Below are 23,908 nucleotides of genomic sequence, written 5' to 3' on the forward strand. Positions count from 1 at the left end.
AGTGGTGAATGTGAGTAAACATACAGTAGCTATCTTTGAGATATAACTCGATCCTTATCTCAGTCACTGTTTAACAGTTCTGGGCCTCTTTGCCCCTGCATATTCTATGACTTCTCCTTGCTTTGTGGTTTATCTCTCTGTCAATATCTCAAAGTACTGAGGTACGTTAATGAGATCATGTGGAAGAAAAATGAAGGCACAAGCAAAGAACAGATAATGCTGAATATTCTTTTGATATCAAAGGAGCCGGGGAATGGAAGCACTGCCCAGGTAATTCTTACAGTTTAACTTGCTTTAATAAAACAGATGCTCTAGTCAATTTTTTATTCCTATACCAACACCAAGATAAAAAGGAAAGAGGAGAGAAAAAATGAGAGTAATCTAACAGTTCAGACTGTTGAAATTCTGTATGGTTAAATAAAAATAGTCATATTTAATTTAAACTAAACCATAATGATCAAACACTTAGTACCTCCCTTAATTTACTGTAAACTCATTTTAATATTTAGTTCCACAGATGTCATTTATACCTCTTTATACCAGAGCCATAATAAAAAAAGAAGTGAAGTGGGCATGGATGTGCAGTGAAATGTTTTACAGAAACGCTTGAAGTTCCCAATGCAGCTGCTAGGAAGTAGCACAGTATCCTGTATTATGTGCAATGACTTTTGGAGATGTTTTGAGGCATTGCTCTATAAAGCTTTGAACATTTTGGCACAATCATTTCACAAGTGAGTCAGACACCCACATATGAGCAATATAATTGAATATATTAAATAATGCATTTGTTTTCTTTTGCTATCTGACTGTTCACACATTATTATACTCATACCTGTATTATTTTTTTTATAGTTCTTTAACAGTTTAAGCCACAGCTATCAAGGCTTACAAGATCTGTGTCTGTTTTCCTGCCAGTCAGAAAAGGGATTTAATTACAGAAAGAACAGTGAAGGGAAAAAAGGCTGGTGAAATAATGTCTGGGAGGGAGAAGAGGCTTCCATTTTGGAGGGCTGTGAGTGTGGCACAGAGCCAGGCATACTAGCTCAGGGGATTCCTTAGCTGTCCACTTGGGTCCCTTTGTGCTGTTCTGGCAGGGCAAAGGGACATAAAACCTGGTAAAAAGGAAACTCTTCATATACAATGTACTTGTCCTTTCTTCCGTTCTCTAGATTTCTTTCTTCTGCACAGTTTGGTCTCATTTTGTTATGCTTTCCTCAACGTGGCAGTTAAGGCTTAAGACCTGCCAGACAAATTTATAAAGGAGTCCCCTCTTTCCCAGCATCAATTGCACTCCGATTTTCCAAGTTGAAGTGTAATACACAAGCAAAGGGATGTCACTTAATATTTACAGGATTCAGCATAAGTTCAAGTATGAATGTGGGTGTGCATGTGAGCGAGTGAAAAGTGACTACGGAGGCCTTTTGTAAAATATAAGGTTAGTTATTGAAGGAGACACAGGAACTTCTCCATATTGCTTGCTGATCTTTAGGCAAACAAAGACAACACCTGGCTCCAGGGCCGGCTCTAGGCACCAGCAAAACAAGCTGGTGCTTGGGGCGGCACATTTTTAGGGGCGGCATGGCCGGCGCCAGAATGCCGCCCCTAAAAATGTTCCCCGGCCGCCCTAGCTCACCTCCGCTGCTGCTGCCACGGCGTGCGAAACAGCTGATTCGCGCGCTGCTACTGCCCTCCCTCCCAGGCTCTCAAACCTCGGAGGGAGGGGGAGCAGCAGCGCGCGAATCAGCTGTTTTGCGCGCCGCAGCGGCTCGGGGTCTCCCCCTCCCTCCCAGGCTTTCAAACCTGGGAGGGAGGGGGAGATCCCGAGCGGCCGTTTCGCGCGCCGCTGCTCCCTCTCCCTCCCAGACTTGAGAGCCTGGGAGGGAGGGGGAGAAGCGGCGCCCGTGCCGCGGCCACTTGGAGTCTCCCCCTCCCTCCCAGGCTCTCAAACCTGGGAGGAAGGGGGAGACTCTGAGTGGCCGCGGCGCGGCTTCTCCCCCTCCCGCCTAGGCTTGAGAGCCTGGGGGGAGGAGGCAGGGCTGGGGATTTGGGGAAGGCGCGGAGTTGAGGCGGGGCCGGGAGTGGGGTAATTAAAGAAGGGGGTGGGAGGCGGCCAACATTGTTTTTGCTTTGGGCGGCAAAAATCCTAGAGCCAGCCCTGCCTGGCTCACAAAACTTTAGAATTAACTGTCAGTTTTACTTCATTTGTGGAATAAGTAGAATATATCATAGGTACAGTGAGATATGGAATTACTGTAACATAAAATAATTTGATGTTCCAGGCACACTCTTAAGTATAGGAGCTATGTGTCCTATGTTATAACCATCGGCATAGTTTTACTTCTAGATCTGGGGAGGCAGCTCCTGTCAGGCCAACAGGGCTCACACGGGGGTGGGAGGGAAGGAATTCTGTGCCTGCCCAAGGTTTGCAGTTTGTGGAGTGGGGGCAATGCCTCCTTGGCCCATCCAAACTACACACATGTTATAACTCTTCAAAAGGCATCTCATAGGAATGATATAACCTAAGGGGTGACATTTTAAAACACCTCCTGAAAGGTATTATTTACTGTAAGTAATAATAAAACAGATTGAGGGATCATACACGCATCTTGAAGCATAAATATAGAGTTATAATGTTAGTAAAATATCAGAAATACACCAAACAAAACACAAAGGAGATTGTCTAGCTGTTAAGACACCATTAGAAACCAATTCAAACACACTTTATCGGCAGACATAAAATCTGGAGCTAACTTCCACTAATTTAGATTAAGGGATGGATGAACAAGCTGAGATAAAATAAGAACTAACAGAACCTTCACCCCACACTCAAACAGGAGCCAAAACTAACAATATTGTAGGTTTGAAACTATTTGAATAACTTCTCAATTTTATGAGCCCCTTCACGTCCTAATTCCTGCTGGGATAATAAACAGTAATGCCTCAGAAAGGTTTGTTCCTGTGGTAATTCCTTCATGGCCTGAAACTAGCAATACTGGAAATCACCTCAATAGCATCAGAAAATTTGGATCAGGTTCAGTCAAGCATTCGGAATTTTGACTGCTTGTCTGAACCCATCCTAATGGTCATTCCAATGTCAGATTAAACATATTCTAATATACAGGAGGACTGGAGCTTACAAGTGAAACACTTCTTTACCAGCTTCCTTTCCATAATGCAGATCACCCAAATGATCAAAATTAGCACTTAAGAAGCCAGGGAATGAGATCCTATGCAAAGAAGCAACACTGCATGATGCAGAAAGATACAGCTTTGACATCAGCAGTTTAGTGTATCTCAGTGATTATAGCAACATACAGCAACCAAAAAAATGTCTATTTCAGAACACTGGACTCCAGCCTGAAAAACCTAGAAATGTCTTTCATCCACATCTTTAGCCCTCAACAATGTAGGAATTCAACCAGTACCCCCCAAATACTTTCCTGTGTAAAGGCATAGTCCTAATGAAACTCCACTGGGTAGAATCATCCTTTATAGGAAACGCCCCCCTTTTCTAATAGCCAGCGTTTTAATTTAAGAAAGACAAGCCACTATGGCCCTAAAGTGGCCATATGGTGCCTAGCTGCTATTTACATCATCTCCCTTCCTTCCTTACAGTTGGTAGATATTTCTGTAATGTTTTCCGCTTTCTCTTATCATTAAGAAGGTCACGCATTTTCACACTGTGGACATTGTATGAGGATTAATAAAATAAAAATATGTATTTTGAGATTGTAGGTCAGTTTAATTTCATGCAGAGGTCACAGTACTAAAATATTAATGCACTATTAGTGAAACAACTGTGGATATCATTGCCAGGATTGCCTAATCTTTTTACATTGGTTTTAGACAGGTTTAGGAAAAATCCTACCATTCCAAATAATAATAATACCAAGTTCTTATATAGCACTTTTTCATCCATAGGTCTCCAGGATCTTTACAAAGGCAAAGTCATTATCTCCATTTTACAAATGAGGAAACTGACACAAAGGGAGGGGAAAGTGACTTGCCCAAGGTCACCCAGCAGGCCAATGGCAGAGCCAGGAATAAAATCCAGGTCTCCTGTTTCCCAGTCCAGTGCTTCAGCTGCTAGGTCATAAACTTAAAAACAGTTTTAATGTGTTTATCATGAAAATGCTTCTAGAGAGAAAGGTTTTCAGAACATAAGTAGTCCTAGCTTTCCCAAGAGATTTATACCTCATTATAGAAATACGTCTTGACAGTATTTAAATGAATTTCTCTCTCTCTCTTTAATTCATTGGTGCCTTCAATGGATGACGGAAGATCCTCCCATTTTTTACTTCAAGCCTAACTCAGAGGTTACACTACCTTTTTTTTTTTTTTTTTTTTTCCCTAAGACTACATGAAAACTGCTCCTTAATCAGAGAGAGGAGATGTTAGTTTATGAAGCAAGGCACACAATCCTTTAATGCCAAACACCCTTTGCAACACTCCCAGTATGTGCAGGGCCTGTGAATAAGAGAGTAAGCCTAGGAACTGAATCTAGATTCTCTCCCAAGGCAGGGCAGGACACTACCAGAAACATCATCTTAAAATAGAGATCTAGGGAAAAGAAAATTCATTTGATATACTGTAGCTCAGGTAAGATAAAGACATTCCCTTAAATTAAAAGCTTCTTAAAATTTAAGACTAACAAGCATGAGAAAGATCTCCATTGTATTACAAGCAGGATTAAGTCTATAGAAATTTGAAATCCAAGATACTTATCTTGTATTCCACATTAGCACCAGGAAGCAAAATAATTAATTACTAGTAATTAATAATTAATAAAAATACTAACACTATGAATGCTACTAATAATAACCAGTTTAAAAAGTAATGATTATTTTAAAATATCATATTTTCATTTTACATAAGAGTTAAATTTGCAAACCTTAAAAAATGAAGTGCAAACGTAAATAAATAATTAAGTCGCCCTATAAAAGTTTACACACTCATTGCTGGAGTGGTAAGAATGTTTTATTAAACCTTCTTAACTATTGTCATATGTATTTATTACTTTATATAAACACATATTTAGGCAAAATGTTTAAATTCCCTCCTGAGCATTTTCTATCCCCTTTAAAATTCCCTGTAATTTCCTATTTATAATGGGTATTTCAGGCCATAACAAAGAAGAATACTGTACCTCTGGTGCTGAAGGCTGTTGCCGATGTGGCTGTGCTGGTTGTTAAGGCTACAGTGGTTGTGACTGTTGCAGTGGTAAGTGAGGGGATGACAGTGGTGGGAAGCAAAGTGTTGGAAACATCTGGTGAGTGGAAAAAAAAATATAAAATAAAATCATATCATGCAAACAAAGGAGAAGCATAATAATGGTTCAATTTGTAAATACAAGTATGTAGTAAAATGTATAAATTAAGACATGCTTAACACAGATTATTACAGGTACAGTAGGGTACCTTGAAATTCTTGACATATCACTCTCTAGTTTTATATTCAAACATCAAGGGAAAAGAATTTAAACCACGGTTAAAACGATCAAGTTTCCACAGATCTGGAGAGTGAATATTTAAGTGACAAGAATCCATTTCTTCACTGAGCCATTTTAAAGGTCTCATACAGTAGAAACCAAATATAGATGAAACATGCTGTGTCAGAGTGGGAGATGAAAAAAACAACACCATCATGCTAAATAAACACACACATGTTAACGAGAAATGGCAGTATGTTAAAACACCTACTTTCAGACAGACTCAATGGAAAGAAAAAGGGGAAATTGCTACTAACTATAAAAGCTGCTTTTTTTCGGTTTGCTTGTCTTCTTCCCACAAATTTGTTTAAGACACAGTTGTCTGCTGAGATCCAGAGCAGAGTACATTTCAAACTCCTTACCCTTACTAACAGGCAAAATAGTTTTACAATCATCCTGAACCTGGAATACTTAACATATAGCAGTATTTTAATAACCCCTAAGAAATTTCATTTGAAACCCAACATCCAGAAAGATTCATGGTAATTTTATTACTATGGGTGTGTGCCGAAGTGGGAAAAGGTGCAAATCTTCAACAACCGCATCCTACAAAATCCTCTCCATCTCTTGGTCATATTCTGAATTGAGTAAATGCAGATCTGCTAAGCTAAAGGCATTGCTTTTGGTCAGATCACAATCAAAATTCCTTATAGTAAAACATGATTTAAATATATAGGAAACAATCATACATACAGAAACACAATACTTAGATCTGCACTGCCAAGAGCAATAAAGATCAATGTTCCCTTTGCCTAGGAAGGGACAGTAAATAAGAAAAGATGAAAGGAAATAGAGGAAAACACTTCAATAAGGAAGATAAAAGCATCTGCACAGATTTTCCAGGCCTCAGTTTTAAAGGCAAAGGGCCAGATTCTGAACTCCTTATGGTGAGTTTAAAGTGTTCCTTTAAAGGCAAAGGGCCAGATTCTGAACTCCTTACTCCATACATAGCCCCATTGGCTTGAGTGGGGAGTAAGTAAGTAACTTCAGAAGCAAGGTGCTACCCATGTGCCTCAGGATCACAATCTGGCCCATAATTTCAGTCTTGCCTTGCTACAGAAAGATGTCATTTACTAAGGGCCCGATCATGTAGCTCCTTGAGCACCATCAGCTCCCAGTGAATTCAGTGGTAGTCAAGGATGCTCACCACTTCACAGGATTGGACCCTGAGGGAGACAGTTCAGGAATGGGGTCCTTGAGTTTAGCATGGACTAATTACTTCCCTTGGCTTTTGATTTCACATATTTGCATTATTTTCAGGCTGGATGACAGATTATTTTGCCATTTTAAAAAAATTTCCCTGTCATTCCCTCAGTTATTTTGCCTTTGATAAATAACATCATTATTTGTTCTAGACTCTATACCTGCAGAATTTTCCACTTTGGAAAATATCAGAGAGCTGCACGAGATCACTCTTTCACCTTTAGTATGCTGATGTTTACACCTGTTCTTCAGTAGGAAATATTCCCAGGCCAGCAAAATTAAGAAAACAAGCTTTTTAAATAACGAATGTAGACACATTAATCACTAGGACAAATTGTAATATTGCCTGGAGTGTGACTGCCATTATAATTAAATAGACCTGACTTTAACAAGCATTACAAATTAATTAACATTTTATAAAAATATGTTATATGCACTGATATATACAATTATTTCCCATAATGTGAAACCCCTTCTTAGATGGATAACTGATAAAATTTGCACTACATAGAAAGAAAAAAATGTGTACCTGATGTTCAATGCAAAACCTGATATATTTTAAAAAAAGGCAGCTATATATCAGTTTTATACACAGAATATAGTGAACAAGCCTTACATTTGTTTTAGGTGACTTCCCTAAATGTGCAATTGAACCATTGTAAACTTCCTACTTCTGTCATTTGCATTTATGCTTAATAACAATCTTTTTCATCATTCTACTGAGTTTGTCACATATTGACTTGAACGGGTTGCCAGTGGACTTCGGAATTATTTATTTGCTGATTCTTTGGAAGTTTTCCTCACAAGGTTTCAGATTTAAAATTACATCCCTCACCTCTTACACCTTTACAAAGTGAGGGGGAGTTGTTAATGGGCACTAGCAGATGATAATAATATTGGCTGAACAAGAATAATCTTTTCTTATCTCAGAGAAAAATGAAACTAATTAGCATCCAGATCAAGGCGTGACACCAAATGCCCAATGGACAGCTTGCCCTCCGCCTCAAGAATTAAACTAATTTACATATAATTTGCTCTGAGTTAAAATCAAAATAAATGTACACATAATAGTGGCATGTTCATGTTACTTTTTTAATAGAAGGAATATAAATTTATTGTGAAATGCCTGTGGTTCGGCAGCTTTGTTTATACTCTAAAGTTACTAGAAGAGGGCAACTGTCGAGCTGAGTTGGCAAGCAGGAGTCATCTTGTTTGGAGAGAAGATCCTTCTGCACTCCGAGTTAAGTCTGAGTCTGCTCAGGGCCATGGAAACATCTTGCTCACATTGGTTATGTTCAGTAGAGTCACTCCTATAGTAACATCACATCTCATTTGGCACACTCACTCATATTAGTAACTACATACCTATCCTTACAGCAACTACAAACCATAAATGTTAGAACTCTGTGGACTGCATTTCATCCTTAAATCACACTTTGGCCAACCTAACTGTAGATGTTGGGTGATAGTTTTCAAAAGCACCTGAGTGACCAGGGCCGGCTCCAGGGTTTTGGCCACCCCAAGCAGCCAAACAAACAAACACACAAACAAACAAAAAAAGCCGCGATCGCGATCTGCAGCGGCAATTCGGCGGGAGGGCCTTCACTCCGAGCAGGAGTGAGGGACCGTCCTCCGAATTGCCGCTGAACAGCTGGACGTGCCGCCCCTCTCGGGAGTGGCTGCCCAAGCACCTGCTTGGTAAGCTGGTGCCTGGAGCCGGCCCTGTGAGTGACTTAGGAGCCAAAGTCCCATATTTATGAGATTTAGCCACTAGGGAGCCTAATTCCCATTGATTGTTTCTGAGATGGAATCACAGAAATGTAGAGCTGGAAGTGACCTCAAGAAGTTATCGAGTTCAACCTCTGCACTGAGGGAGAACCAAGTAAACCTAGAGCCGTGAATGGTGTTTTTTCAACCCGTTCTTAAAAACCTCCAATGATGGGAATTTCACAACCTCCCTTGGAAGCCTATTCCAGAATTTAACTACCCTTATACTTTATGTTAACGTAACCCCCCCTTGCTGCAAATTAAGCCTATTACTTCTTCCCCGTGGCCACCGAGATTAGGACAACAATTGACCACAGTCCTCTTTGTAACAGCCCTGAACATATTTGAAAACTGTTATCAGGTCCCCCCCCACCACACACACCCTCAGTCTCCTTTTCTCAAAACTAAACAGGCTCAGTTTTTTTAATCTTTCCTCATAAATCAGGTAGGCTCCTAAATCATTTTGGTACTTTTGAACAATTTACTGTTTGTCTCCTCGAAAGTGATTTTGCATAACAGCAAGCAAAACATTTTTGATTGTCTTACAATGAGAAAAACATTTGCAGCACACTCTATGCTTTCATTGTTTGCTGACATGGAGTGAGATATGGGTGATATATAGTGGGTCTTGAATCCTAGAAGGATGTTTCCTGCAAATCAGCCAGGTGGCAACATGTTCTAATATTCAACAAAGTACAGTAGAAGCTGCTGTTTAGGGCACAGAAATCATTATTGGTGTATTTTTAAAGCTGTGTTCTTGTTCAACTGGTGATATATCAAATTTGTATTAATCTCATGCCTCTAAACATTCAGGACCATTATGGTCAGAACAGCTTGAAGATTTCTGGAACTTTTGCATTTAAATGCCTATGTCCCATTGATATAACATCTCATTGCCACACCCATATTAAAGTATTCATCCTAATCTTCCTTGTAAAGCAGGAAATATTATTCCCATTTTGTAGATGTTGAACTGAGGCAGATAGTAAATGATCTGTCTAGAGTTCTACAAACTCAATGACAAAAATAGGAGTTGAACCCAGAACTTTTAAGACCTAATCAAAAGCATTAGCTACAATGCATTCCTTGCATAATACAAGCATTCCTTCTGCTCTGTACTACTGGACATTAAATATAAACTTCATACAAAAAAATCCAGTAATTCTTTTTGTTCCCAACCTTCTGTTTTCCTCCCCACATCCACTTTGAAAAATATTCCATCTGTTCATTTGTTGAATTTATGACACGTATACATTTGGTTCTCTTATATTTGCTGGATTAATGTGGATGGATATGGCCATGTACTGTACTTGTTTTTTCTTTTATAAAAATGAATACATTCAGCTTTAATGGTATAACAACTTTACCTACTTTAACTGCCTTTTTCACAGATACAGTGCAACAAAGGAGACCCAGCTTTTAATTCAAAAGTTCTGTTTTTCTCCCTACTAGAGGCTTAAAATATGCATAAACCAAAAAATAGGGCCATATTCAGGTAAAATGCTGTATTCTTTTCTGAGACTTAGTTTCAGTTCCTAAAAACTGTTATAGATGATACAAGACATTAAATAAATCACTAAAATAAAAATACAGCTACCCTAATAAAAGATTTTAGTTACATATATCTAAGAACAGAGGTCTTTAAACTTTACAGAAAAGGCAAGTAATCAAATAAGATTATTCATAGTTAGCATTAATTTCAACTCTAGCTACTAAGACAGATGATTACTTGTTGACAAGTAATTAGGTTAATATTAATTGAAACAATGTACTGACCGTAATATCTCCTTTATTACCTATCATGATACCCATGCTACCACTGGAATTCAGCCTATTTAAAGATTCCATTCAAAAGCGCTGTGATAATACAGTTTTATGGAAAACAAATATGTTAGGTGTCAGATACTGCGGCTAATTCTAGTTGTGCCCATACTTTATAATGCCCCAAAATAAACATAGTGGGCCAAATTGTAAAGCAAAGGGAACTTCTTTGTATCTCTCTGATGATGCAGAGGGCCATAACCTAAGTGCAAATGCTTAGCAGAGAATTCCCCTGTCAGAGGGGAACTCCTTATTGGTGCTTTTGTACCATAACCAGGGGGAGAGAAGGGTGGGGCAGCTGCACTCCATCAAGTCAGCCCTCCATTGGTTTAAAGATTGTCCACTAAGGACCCAATACCAGTTGCAGAATGTAGAGATGTGCAGGAGCAGTTCTAAGCACCCTCAGGGCTAGCATGGTCCTGAGGATGAGGAAGCCAGAACCAGCTCCCTGACCCTCTCCCCTCTTTCCTGCACCAAATACAGCAGCACCCCAGAAGAAAGAAAGAAATTCATCCTTTAAGTTAATGGAGCTATATCAATTTATATTCACTGAGATCTAGCCCTACACCAGTGGCTCTCAAACTTTATTACTGGTGACCCCTTTCACATAGCAAGTCTCTGAATGCGACCCCCCCCTTATAAATAAAAAAACACTTTTTAATATATTTAACGCTATTATAAATGCTGGAGGCAAAGCGGGGTTTGGGGTGGAAGTTGACAGTTCGCGACCCCCCCATGTAATAACCGCGCGACCCCCAATTTGAGAACCCCTGCCCTACGCATTCTGCTCTTATGTTCCCATGAAATAAGAGATGGCACTGCTGTAAAATAATTGAGTGCAATTTCAAATAACAATGGCTGCAATGCCAAAAAATATATATAAAAGCTTTTGTTTCAAGCTTGACAAAGGCTGACAGAAAAATTAAAAGACAAAGTGATAATGATAGATGGACTCTGTGGTATTCTGGCTGAGAATGAAAGAGATTGTAAGTGTTAACTGAACTGAGTGATGACCTACCTGGAAAACAATCCCACTACTCTGTGCAAAATTTAATCAGAGACTGTAATATGTATTACTGAATTATTTAGCAAGATTTTAAATCCAAAGGGAGCGGTATTGGCTGTTGTTTCCAGAAACTGGGACTGAACAAAGAGACTGTGGCTTGAATGTCATGTGACGATAGCTCCTTAGCTGTGAAACTGAAAGATCATAAAGCTTTGTGGACATGAGATCACTATTTATACTTTTACTAATTGATTCAGATTTATGAAGCTCTGAAATGGCAATTTATGTTTGATTTGTTTTTTGTTTTTTGCTAGCAGACTGTAGTTTTTTTTTTTTTAAGCATTTCAATAACAGATGATGTAGATCTGAGTCTTAGTTAAAACAATAAAAGTCAGGACTAACTTCCGATTAGTTCATAATGCAAGGCATATAGCTTGGCTAAAATAATTAGTCAGTTTGGAAGGAGAATAAAATAGATTCACATAGTTTCATGATTCTAAGAAGTTTAATGAATCTCTAGACAATACTAAAAATAGGAAGACACTTTAATAGTAAGATGTGGGAGCACATTAAGGTTTTATTAAACACTGTTTGGTAGGGTGGGAAACAGAAAAAAAGTCAAGGCATTGAGACACAAGGATCTTGGTTTCTACTGCTTCCTCCTTATAAGCTTGGAATTAAAAGAATTGTATCTCTCTCCCCTCTTGTTAAAAGTTTACAGATCTTTTTCTCATCTTGAAAGCAGCAGATTTCAGTAACAGATGGAAGATAAAGCAACACAAAATTTAAAAACCAAAAAACCTGTTTTTCTCTTCTTTTTTAGTTAAGCTAAAAGTTGGTGTCAACACAGTATATATACACACACAAGGCCCAGATTCTGCCCTCACGTTACATTTATGCAATTACTACTGGGAGTTGGTACACAACACTGCAGAATTTGGCTCAGTGAATTTAAATAATAATATTTCTTGTTTACACTGGTACAGCACCCAAAAGCCCCATTCATGATCAGGGCCCCATTGTACTAGGTGTTCTACAAACACAGATGTAGATACAATTTCTGTCCAGAAGAGTTTACAATCTAATCTGAAACAAAAGTAACATGAGTTTGTAAGCATGACAAACAAAGGAGGGAGGAGTGGGGAAGGAGTGAGAAAAATAAGTCCACATGCTTACACAGGTAGCTATTGCACAACTTGGGGATTTTTGATGGTTCCACACCTTTTGACAATTTAAAATAAAAAAAAATTTAGTCAGCTGACTCTGATTGCCTTACAACTTTGCCATTATTAGATGGCTGATTTTTTTAAGCATCCCTGCAGAAGAGGGTATTGTGAAGACTTTACTAGGAGGAGGAGGAGGTAGTGTCCCTATTGATAAGGTCAGCAAAGGCATGAAGACAGAACTGCACCGAAGTTTGTAGTAGAAATGGACACATGGTATCACTGATGGAGCCAAGGGGCTAGGTGAGAGTTGAGGAGAATAGAGTGAAGACAGCAGACAAGTAGGATGAAGTAGAATTGTGAAGAACCTAGAAGGGGATGACAAGTTTTTTTTAAATTAGCTACGGAAAAGGAAAACCAGGGGAGAGTTTCAATTTTGTCACTCCACCTGCTCAACTTCTTAGAAGAGTTAATAAGGAAGTATGGGCAGAAGAGTACTTAGCATGCTCATGGTATTCAGATATACATTTCCATTATATCACAAATAGCTGGAAGCAGGAACAAATAACCCAATGTCTTTATAAAAAATAGAGACTGAAAAAGGGTGAACTGGCTGAAGATTAATTCATAACAAACTGAAATAATACAGGTGAGATAGAAGAAGCAGCCACAAGATTTGGCTGAAATTCAGAGAAAGCGGCCACCACATGTGAGCAGATTGGCAATCTTGGAATTTTATTATAAACAGGGCTGATTGTGGCAGATCACATAGTAGTGGTAGTCAAAAAAGCATTTTCCATTTATATCTGGCTGAAAGAGTGCAGCCTTTTCTTTCCAGTGCTATCACTGTCACTAATATGCCTTTGTCACCTTGAGACTGGGCTGCTGTGATGCACTCTACACAAGGCTATGTGACGTTGCACACAGAGAGCATTTGAAAATTGAATCAAGTGCAGAATATGGCCACCTGCTTGCTGAGCAGGGTGGTTCACAGGGAGCATATAACATCAGTGTTCCAATACCTGCACTAGCTGCTGATAAGATTCTAGGCAGAGTTCCAAGAGGCTGGTTTTGACCTCTAAAGCCCTCAATGCTTACTTGAGGGACTACTTCTTTCTCCATGCCATTCTGCCACATTTGACATTAACAGAGGAACTGCAGCAGGAGCTTCCTAGATGCAAACATGAGAGCTGTTGGCAGCAAGGATCCCTTGGTTCTGGAGCACACTTCTCTCTTTATCCAAAAGGGCTCACATCTGTTAACATTACAGGCACGCTGCAAAGTCTGTAATTTTTTTAAGCATTTTGCCAGGAACTCAGAGTCCATATGTGGAGGGGCCAGAGATTAAAGGAAGATTTAGGTGGGATTTTATGATATGATTGGGTATGGGTCTTTAGTTTATCTGTAGGATACATTTTTAATTGGGAAATATTATTACTGGAGAAGCTGATGAACTAAAATGCTGTATGGAACTATTTTAATTTTTAAAATTGTGTTTTACATTTTAGGAGATGCCAGAGATACACAATTAAGAATTTGATATTTTCTTAAAATTATCCCTAAACATACTAATTATTGCAAACTATTATGCATTTCGAGGAAAGCAGTCTAATTTTGTATTTAGAATATTTGTAATAATCTAGATTGAAGAGTTTTGTTTAAGTTTGACATTATCAGTGATTAATATCGGCATAAAATGCATCTGCCAGCCCCAAACCAAAACTTGTATTCAACGGATGGATTAACCTTTGATGAATTGTTTCCTTGTGCCAAGAGTCTTACAGTACTTAATTTAGATTTCTACAAATATGTGCTCTGAGGTTGAATTTTTTTCAAAGCCATCTTAAATATTTCCAACATGTTTTTTTTAAAACTGTTTTCCACTGTCAATACATTATATCTTTAAATCAGTTCACTATCTTGAATAAAACTGAAGTGCCCTTTTCTTCATTTTCTAATTGAAGTACTTATTAAAAAAATACATTGCACTTTGTCATTGAAGCTTATTAGAGCACATCAAATTTTGTATAAACATGTCAGGATGAAATTAGGTAAAACTTACACAATAAGCCATTGACTGCAGTCTTCCTATATGAAGGGTTAAAAATCCATGTGCATTTTATATAACAACCTGGTATATGGATTGTGCCAGCTTTTTTCCAGCCCCAAAGTCCAGAGTTTGGTCAAGAGACCAGAGGCCTAGCAAATAGTGATCAGCTAAGAGAAAGCTGGGGTAAACAAGATAACATTGCCTTTGCTAAGATATGCTTGGTCAGTAGAAATGCCAGATGTTGAAGCAATAACTGAATAATTATGTTTCAGATCGAACAAAGGATCGCTGTTCCTATTGTGTTAGTCTCTTCCGTAGGGAACGTTCTTCCCACAGATCCAACCGTGAGTTTATGAAAATTGGCACATGTCAGTATAAAGATATGGCATCCTTCCACCTCCCTTCTAAGGGACCAATGCCCTGCCTTAAGACATAAAGAAGACAATCTGTATTGTCATGTACTTTCACTGTTTCTTTGCTTTAACTCCTAGGAATGTACCTGTTGGACAATCAAAGGAGTTACTCCATTCCTATGGACCCCAAATCAGAATTCAATATATATATTTTATACTAATAACATTTTATCAAAGTCTTAATTAATGTTAACTTGCTAACTTAAGACCATGGGTGGAGACATTATGTAACCTTTTAACCATTGGGTAATGTACTATCTTGTCTTGCTGCAAAACCTGTCCCGGGATGTGGAACTGCCTACCCCGTCACCTTCCCCCGCCCATGGAAAATCTATATATTCTATTGTAATCAATTGATTGACAGCGTCTCAGAGCCTAATAAGCTAGGTGACACTCCGCCAGCGCTGCGTGTAATAAACCCCTATGCATTGACCTCTACACGGTGTCCTTCACTATATTTATTTATTTATTGCAAACCAAAGCTTCAGTTTTAAGGTGTTATGTGAGTCTCAGTATGGCATTAAATAGTAATTTCAAACATGTTCCATTGATTCATATGTTGAGGTAGCTTTATTCATAAACATGTGGTATTTATTTGAATTACATACAATAATGCCTAAAGCCTGCAATTGTGAACTCTACTGTGGTAGGCACTGGACAAACACATGGTAAGGGACAATCCCTGCCCTGAAAAACTGACCATTTAAGTAGACAAGACAAAGGGTGGGAGAAAGGAAATAGGATCATCCCCATTTACACATGGGGAACTGAAGCACAGGATTACGTGACCTGCCTAACATCACACAAGAACTCTGTGGTTGAGCTGTGGCTGGAGCCCAAATCTCCTGAGTCCCAGTCTGGTGCCTCACCCACAAAAGCACCCTCTCTGATGAACATAATAGAAATTCACACAATTATCTTCAAAAATTCAAATGTGTTTATACCTCAAGTGCCCATTTAACTAAAAGAAAATTGGTACCATGAAAGTGGCTAAACTAATTGCCCGAGTATGGTCACCGGGACTTGTCCCCAAGCCTAGTATACTGTGCCTAGTATTCTGTGCCATTTGTTGTTGTCTGATCATGTCCAATTTGTGATTTTCATTATTTTTTTCTTAATGTACAAGACAAGAGACACGATCTTTTTAGTTTCAGAGTAGCAGCCGTGTTAGTCTGTATCCGCAAAAAGAACAGGAGTACTTGTGGCACCTTAGAGACTAACAAATTTATTAGAGCATAAGCTTTCGTGGGCTACTGCCCACTTCTTCGGATGCATATAGAGTGGAACATATATTGAGGATATATATATATATATTTTTTTTGAAGTGATAATAAAGCTAGCCCAGTACAGACAGTTTGATAAGAAGTGTGAGAATACTTACAAGGGGAGATAGATTCAAAAAAAAATTTCTCTTACTTAAAATTTCTCTTACTTAATTCTCTAACTAAAATTTCTCTTTCTCTTACGGGATGTGCTGGCCGTGGCTTCCTGCCAATCCCATTGGCCCGGGACGGCGAACCGCGGCCAGTGGGGGCCGCGATCAGCCGAACCTGCCGCTTCAGCAGGTAAATAAACTGGCCCAGCCCGCTAGGGTGCTTACCCTGGCAAGCCGCGTGCCGAATGTTGCCAACCCCTGCTTTACTGGCTAAAAATATCTAAGGATTATCTTCCTAGTAGTGTGCCGTTTCCATTTAATAAAGTTGTGGCCTCTGTTTTCAGTTCCAAATCATCTGTACCATGTTTGAGCTTGCAATATACAAGAGCATGTTGTATGTGACCTGCATGGTAAAAGGAACATGAGGTTTTCATTTAAGCTGCAATTTCTAATGCATTTTAATTTGCACAACTGAAATCATTTAGAACAGAAAAAAAAACATATCTTGAAAATTTGACTATTAAAAAGATAGACATTGTTTTTTTATCTGGTGGCATGTTGGATTATGCAATGGTATTTTTGTGAGAATTAAGTACGTTCATAGTGTCAACTATTAAGCAACCAAACACACTATACTTCAGCTTGCAAAATTGCCAACATTTCAGCAAAACATACTGTGTATCACACTCTGTTGAAGCACTTTGGTTTAGGCTCAGCCCCATCCAGTTTTACTTTAAAAATTCTTTACCATCTTTTTTTTATTAACTTTATAATTATTGTAGTAAATCTCAAGTTGTGTAAACTACTCCCATGTCTTGTCCTGAGTTTCTTGGAGAGAATGAAAGCAACATCAAGGAGAAAAGAGATCAGCACTCCACTTTAGTTTTAACTTGTATCTCAGCAAGAGAGAAAATAATATGAAAGAATCACTCCCATCTAGGGTTGCCAAGCCTCTAGGATTGGCCTGGACTCTCCCGGAATCAGCATCAATCTGCTGGTGACTATTGAAAGCAATCCAGGAGATTTTAATAGGCTATTTTAAGAAAATGACATTACTTCATGTTGGGAAAAAAAAAATCCCGGAATAGCTTCAGTCAGAGCTGGCAACCCTACTCCCATCTCTTCCCTTCCTTGCCTCTTTCATCCTCCAGCTATGAAACTGACTGAGTGTTTTGGAATATTCTTCACAGAAAGAGCCATGTGCAGTTGTTCTGAAAAAGCATGCCAAGTTGGTTCACGGCTGGTTTGGTGTCTAATTTGTATCAGATGCCAGTTTTTCTTACATGAAGATCTCTAAAGGTCTTCTGCTGCTACAGACTCTTTTTGACATTTTAACTTTAATTAGTTTGGGGACACTAAAAAGACCAACAAATTTATTAGAGCATAAGCTTTCGTGGGCTACTGCCCACTTCTTCGGATGCACATAGAGTGGAACATATATTGAGGAGATATATATATATATACACATACAGAGAGCATGAACAGGTGGGAGTTGTCTTACCAACTCTGAGAGGCCAATTAAGTAAGAGAAAATTTTTTTTTGAATCTATCTCCCCTTGTAAGTATTCTCACACTTCTTATCAAACTGTCTGTACTGGGCTAGCTTGATTATCACTTCAAAAAAAAATATATATCAGTGGGGGCCGCAATCGGCCGAACCTGCCGCTTGAGCAGGTAAATAAACTGGCCCAGCCCGCTAGGGTGCTTACCCTGGCGAGCCATGTGCCCAACGTTGCCGACCCTTGCAGTAAAGCATTGCAATACCATGGTTTGACCACAGAATACTGCAACACATGCTGGAAGAGAAATTCGGTCCTAACTGCTAATTTCTTTCATACAAAATAGCATATCAGGCAACCCTCCACAAAGGTTGCGGTTCCTGCTGATCAGAAATGAAAGCAGTACAGAACTGGCAGTCAGGCAGCAGACCAACTCTCAAATACCTACCCCTTACAATGGCTCCCCAGAATAATATAATGAAAGCTCCAGAAAGCCTAACTAGAAACAAAGAAACAGAAGCCACAAAAGGGGGTAGGGAGGCCCACCAGAGCAATAATCCACCACAGCAAGACTCACAGGCCACAAGCAGCTCCTTATTGCATCTCCTGCGGCTCTTTGCAGCCCATGATATGAAAACACTGAGATTTAATTATTAACCAGTCTAAGTTATTAACCAGTCAGGATGCTTTTATTATGTATTAATTAATTGTATTTGATAAAATAATAATACTCAGTCAGTCATTTTGCTGTTAGAATATATATATTATACACACACATACAGTAAATGAAACAATGAATTCACACTCTGAATAAAGAAGAACAGGAGTACTTGTGGCACCTTAGAGACTAACAAACTAGACACAATCAACTCCGGTTTGAATAAGGACTGGGAATGGCTGAGCCATTACAAACATTGACTCTATCTCCCCTTGTAAGTACTCTCACACTTATTATCAAACTGTCTGTACTGGACTAGCTTGATTATCACTTCAAAAGTTTTTTTTTCTCTTAATTAATTGGCCTCTCAGGGTTGGTAAGACAACTCCCACCTGTTTATGCTCTCTGTATGTGTGTATATATATCTCCTCAATATATGTTCCATTCTATATGCATCCGAAGAAGTGGGCTGTAGTCCACGAAAGCTTATGCTCTAATAAATTTGTTAGTCTCTAAGGTGCCACAAGTACTCCTGTTCTTCTTTTTGCGGATACAGACTAACACGGCTGTTACTCTGAACTCTGAATAAAAACTCTAAAGGGATTATGATAATTACACTGTAATCTTGGCTCTTTTGGGTAATGCTGATCATTAATTTGGCTCCTGAACCACGGAGGTCTGAGTATCACTGGTCCACAGCAAAGAGCTGAAGAAACTAGTCTATTTCCTACTAGGATTTTCCTTACAGACCCTTTCTTTCCCCTCTCCACTCCCTTCCTATTTCTTCCTCGCTTCACCCAAAATGAGAAAAAGTGGATGGGGTTGTCAGATGTAATGTCTTGTAGAAAAGAAAATAGTAGGTAAAACCAATTTATCTTTGAATATATTTGGCAAGTAAACAGCAGTGAAGATTGTCAGCACAGGGAAAGTAAATTAAAAATAGATATGAATATGAATCCTCCACTGAAGCCTTTTAAAAGAAGACAAATCACTACTGGCCTACAACAGCTTTGAGCATCCTTCTCAGAACTGATGCATCTCCCAAGACCACCAGATTTATCTTGTCATGCTTGGTAAAGGTATGAAGACTAGTCTATCTACCTGCCTTGCAAATTTTCTCAGGAGTGACTGAAGCTTCTTTGTGCCCAGGAGGTAGCCATAGATCTTTTGAAATGGGCTTGGGAGCTAGACTTTTGGACCTGTATGCCTCCAAAAAGCACTGTTTTACACACCAATGTTATCTTTAGCTGCTTCATGCTCTCAACCATATGGGCAATACATTTCCTCTTTCCAACCTAATTTTCTGCTATGAGCTGTTCATCTGATATATACCTTCACTGTACTACTCACACTGTACTTATGCCATCTCTTCTCCTTTCCATATGAAAGATTTGAAAGGAGGAGGAGAAGGCACTACTGTAACCTGTGAAAGTTGGCATGCTTCTTGGGACAGAGTCACGGCAGTTGGAAGTACCACTGTGTCTTTGTGTAACACACAACACTGTAGAAGAGGCACTGGTTCAGAAACTCTGTGGCAATTAAGAAAGTGACTTTAATAGAAAGGAAGTTGAAACACGTTTTGCTGATTAGTCCAAGGGTTCATCTATGAAAATCTGGAGAAAGATATTACAATTTCAAGTTAGAATTCTTTCCATGGTAGGAGGTTATGTTCTCTTCATAGCTGTGAGGAACCTGGTTATGGGTTCAATCATGAACACCTCTGCGAGCCTGCGTAGAGGAGTAAGGCAATGTAAAAAGTCCCCTTGTTCCCATGCAAGGACTACCCACATAATCAAAGCCTGAGTGAGGGGAGAACAGCGGCAGCAGGCTGCTAGTCCCCTTCCTGCACTGGTGGGCAGGGAGTGGGTAGAGCCTTCCCCATCCTGGAGCAAAGAGGAAGCAAAGAACCAGAATGTGACTCTGGCTAGGGCTTCACTGTGAGCTAAGTGTGTGATTTCCGCATACTCACGGTAGCTCTCAGCTGAGCTAGCACACCAGTATATCTGTGGTAGCACAGGCAGCAGCTGCATAGGCTAGCCGTGCTGAGTACAAACCCACCGGGAACCCTATGGATACACATTCAGCATGGTGAGCCCCTGCTGCCGCTGCCCATGCTACTGCAGCTACACAATTATTTTTAGCATCCTAGCTCAGAAGAGAGCTAGTGTGAGTATGTATATGTGAGATCGGAGTGATACCCCAGTTCATAGTGTAATCATATCCTCTGAGTCACAGTCTGTTTACTGCCGTGTTCCTAGAGCAGCACGGCTACACATTGCACCTTACTTGGGTGGGATTATAATTTTACAATCCAGCTCTTTGCGAGAATGATCTGCCAACCTGCAATTGGATTTAAAATAGATTAAACTGTTTAAAAACAATACCTACACTCAGTGCCCAGAAACAGGATTCTGTTTCCTGTACTGCTTGAAGATACCTTGTGCAACATCTTAGTTACCCCATCTGTAACGTGGAGGTAAAATGTCCTGCTCAATACTAAGGGCTGTGAAGTGTGCAGAATTATCAATACCATCAAGCTCTAGAGCTGAGACTCGTGATGTTCTCCAGGCTGTTATACTGTTTCTGTGTCCCATTTGGAGAAGCTTGGAGCATGCGTAGTGCACATGAAAACTCAGTGGGACTGAGAGCATGCTTAGTTCAGATGGAATATTCATAGATTTTAGCAGGACATCTCTAATAAATTATACTAAGTGTGTGTAAATGGAAATTTTCAGAGGTTAAAACTTCACCAAATCTGAGTCAATTTTCAAATGGAGAACAAAAGATACCTCTCGGACACCAGCATTATCTTCCTGCCAAATTTCAAGTTCCTATCCCAAATGATGAAGCTACTACTGCTCTTCAAAAATTGGTTGGATATTTTCTTAAACATAGCCATAACTACATATTTTTCCTAAACCTGTTCTTGGAAATGGCTAAGCCATTTTTGCTGAAACTTAAGAACCAAAACAATAGTTTGAAACACAGACCAAGTATGAAAAATCCAGCCCAAATTAAAGTTTGCAAAATTCTAAGCCACTGAAAATACGGGATTAGAACATAAAGAGTTAAACAACCGTAGTCATAGACATCAGTATCAGCTTCACTTATAATATATGGTAGGTTTTAAATCACATTGGTCCAGAAAGTTAATAATACTGCATAAATGTAGTACTCTGTTATTTTCAAAAATAAATTACAAATTATGGTTTTGGATGCCTTCTGCCATGTTCTATACTAACACTATCCTAAGTTTTAAGATTTCAAATTCTATCTGAAGAGTAAAAATGAATTCTTACTTATGAAGAGTTATAATCAACTTTATGAAGAATTAATGGGAATTACAACTAGTAAACTAGGAACCACCATGTCCCCTGCTGAAAAAAAGCTAGCAACACACACACAAAGTAAAATAAAAGTATACAATATAAATACATGTAAATAAAAGATATGTCAAATGAATTTAAAATATTCAAAGCAGGCTGTGACAAAATTCTGGCTTTTTTTTTTTAAGAAGTATCATATGAAACATTACTGTCTACATTTTTAATCAGTTCTCCTTATATTTATTACATCCAGAGAAAACCAAATGAAGACATTTAAGATGATATTTTTGGCTTTACATCATATACAAAATATAGCCCTATATCTGACTAAGCTAGACTTGACAAAAACTAATAGTTAGTAATACTAGCACTAAAAAGCCTAATAACTACAATTAATCTTCATTACCACCACATTACCAATACAAGAAATAGTAATGGATTGCCACAAGCCAATCCTAAATTTGTGTATTTCACTAGTTGCCCTTTTCCCTTCTGTTGTTATCTTGACTCATAGGAGAGGGACCCTAGATCACATACCTGTTGTTTTTTATAGCTGTCAGTCAGAGATGCATTACCAGTTTTGCAGAAGTTATGCTCACTCCCCTTTACTCAAATTATAATACATTACCTCTATAGAGTTATAGTAGTTCTGCTTGCTTCGAAACAAAGATCTGCCTGGCATTCCTGAACTTTGCAACCCCAGTTGGCAAAACAATATGCTGCTGATGTAGCACCAAGCTAAGATCAATTGAAATCTTAGCTATTAAAATGAAATAGCATGTCATTATACTCTACTGACTGCAATGCATCCAAAATTTTACTTGTATATTGCTCATAAAAGAAGACAATGCTCCAATTACTTAAAAATGCTCAAGATTACAGAGTAATTATCATAATCCCTTTATAGTTTTTAGTCTATACAGATAATAAATGATCTTGTAGGAAATGGGGCATCATTAGCAATTGGTAGGCTTTAACTTTTTCATCTGTTTTAACTGAATGGTGCTGCAACAGTTTTCAGCATTCATGTCATCCTCAATATAAATAAATTCCAAAATAATGGAAGTTAACCTGGCATTTAACATGTATAGTACTGTATATGATTTTACTAACCAAGGTAATTTTGAAGTCCAATTTTGACACCATAGATTTATTAAATTGAAGTTAAGGCTGCCGACACATCTAAGTTTTTAGTTTACATTATATTTCAAAAACGCTAGCATTAAGAAAAAAATTAGACAGAAAATTCAGAGTTTAGGTTGCACCTCAACAGCAAGTCAGAGTAAAATAACCATGAGTAAAATTAAAAAAAAAAAAAACCACCTACATGCTTTGGAAAACTTTACCCTATTACCTGAACTCTGCTTCAATAGAGAGTCAAAAACCCCAAAACTTATACTTGGAACAAAAAGAACAATAACACACACTGCATTGCATTGCACACTATAAACAAGACATCAAGAAGTAAAAGTAAAGTGGTTGAAATGCTACATTAAGAACTGAACTATCTGCACAGTAGTTGCAGTACACTTATTTCCAGATATTTCATTGTAGATTCACTTTCAACATTCACATCCAAAATACCAGCTTTATATGTTCAGTGACTGTGGACATGGAGAAAGCCACTTTCTATTCAAAGTCAGCATGCATTCTGTTCCTCTTTAAGGCATTACACAGTAAGTTCAAATGCAGAATTATCACATATTCTTAATTAACAAATTATACATTTTGGCATGTCATATTATTAACACTATTTTTCAAAACTCCAGATCTGCATAAATAAATGCATGACTATCTCATATACACCTCTACCCCACTATAACGTGACCTGATATAACGAATTCAGTTATAACGTGGTAAAGCAGTGCTCCGGGGGGGTGGGACTGCGCACTCTGGCGGATCAAAGCAAGTTCGATATAACGCGGTTTCACCTATAACGTGGTAAGATTTTTTGGCTCCCGAGGACAGCATTATATCGAGGTAGAGGTGTATTAAGATAGAAATGGGTTGTACTGTCATTCCTTTGTATGTAACATGTCAGAATTTGCAAATGTCCATAGTTGAAGACTGGCAACTGACCGTTCACCAACTACTGGACAGTTCACACATAAAATTAAATCAACAGTTTCATCATAACTG

General features: G+C 38.6%; 1 protein-coding gene across 6 annotated transcripts in view; it reads right to left on the bottom strand.

The window, feature by feature from the left end:
- The window catches only part of CADM2 (cell adhesion molecule 2), a 516,203-nt gene that overhangs the window by 53,652 nt on the left and 438,643 nt on the right, over positions 1-23,908 (bottom strand). For 4 of the 6 annotated variants that reach the window (XM_054046941.1, XM_054046901.1, XM_054046932.1 and 1 more), the window contains one exon: positions 5,147-5,266. The exons of the other annotated variants lie outside the window; for them this stretch is intronic. In XM_054046941.1, the coding sequence (XP_053902916.1) occupies positions 5,147-5,266 (120 nt within the window). The remainder of the gene's footprint in view (positions 1-5,146; positions 5,267-23,908) is intronic. 6 annotated transcript variants of the gene reach the window in all.

Source organism: Malaclemys terrapin, chromosome 1, assembly GCF_027887155.1.
Source record: "Malaclemys terrapin pileata isolate rMalTer1 chromosome 1, rMalTer1.hap1, whole genome shotgun sequence".
Classification (NCBI taxonomy): domain Eukaryota; kingdom Metazoa; phylum Chordata; order Testudines; family Emydidae; genus Malaclemys; species Malaclemys terrapin.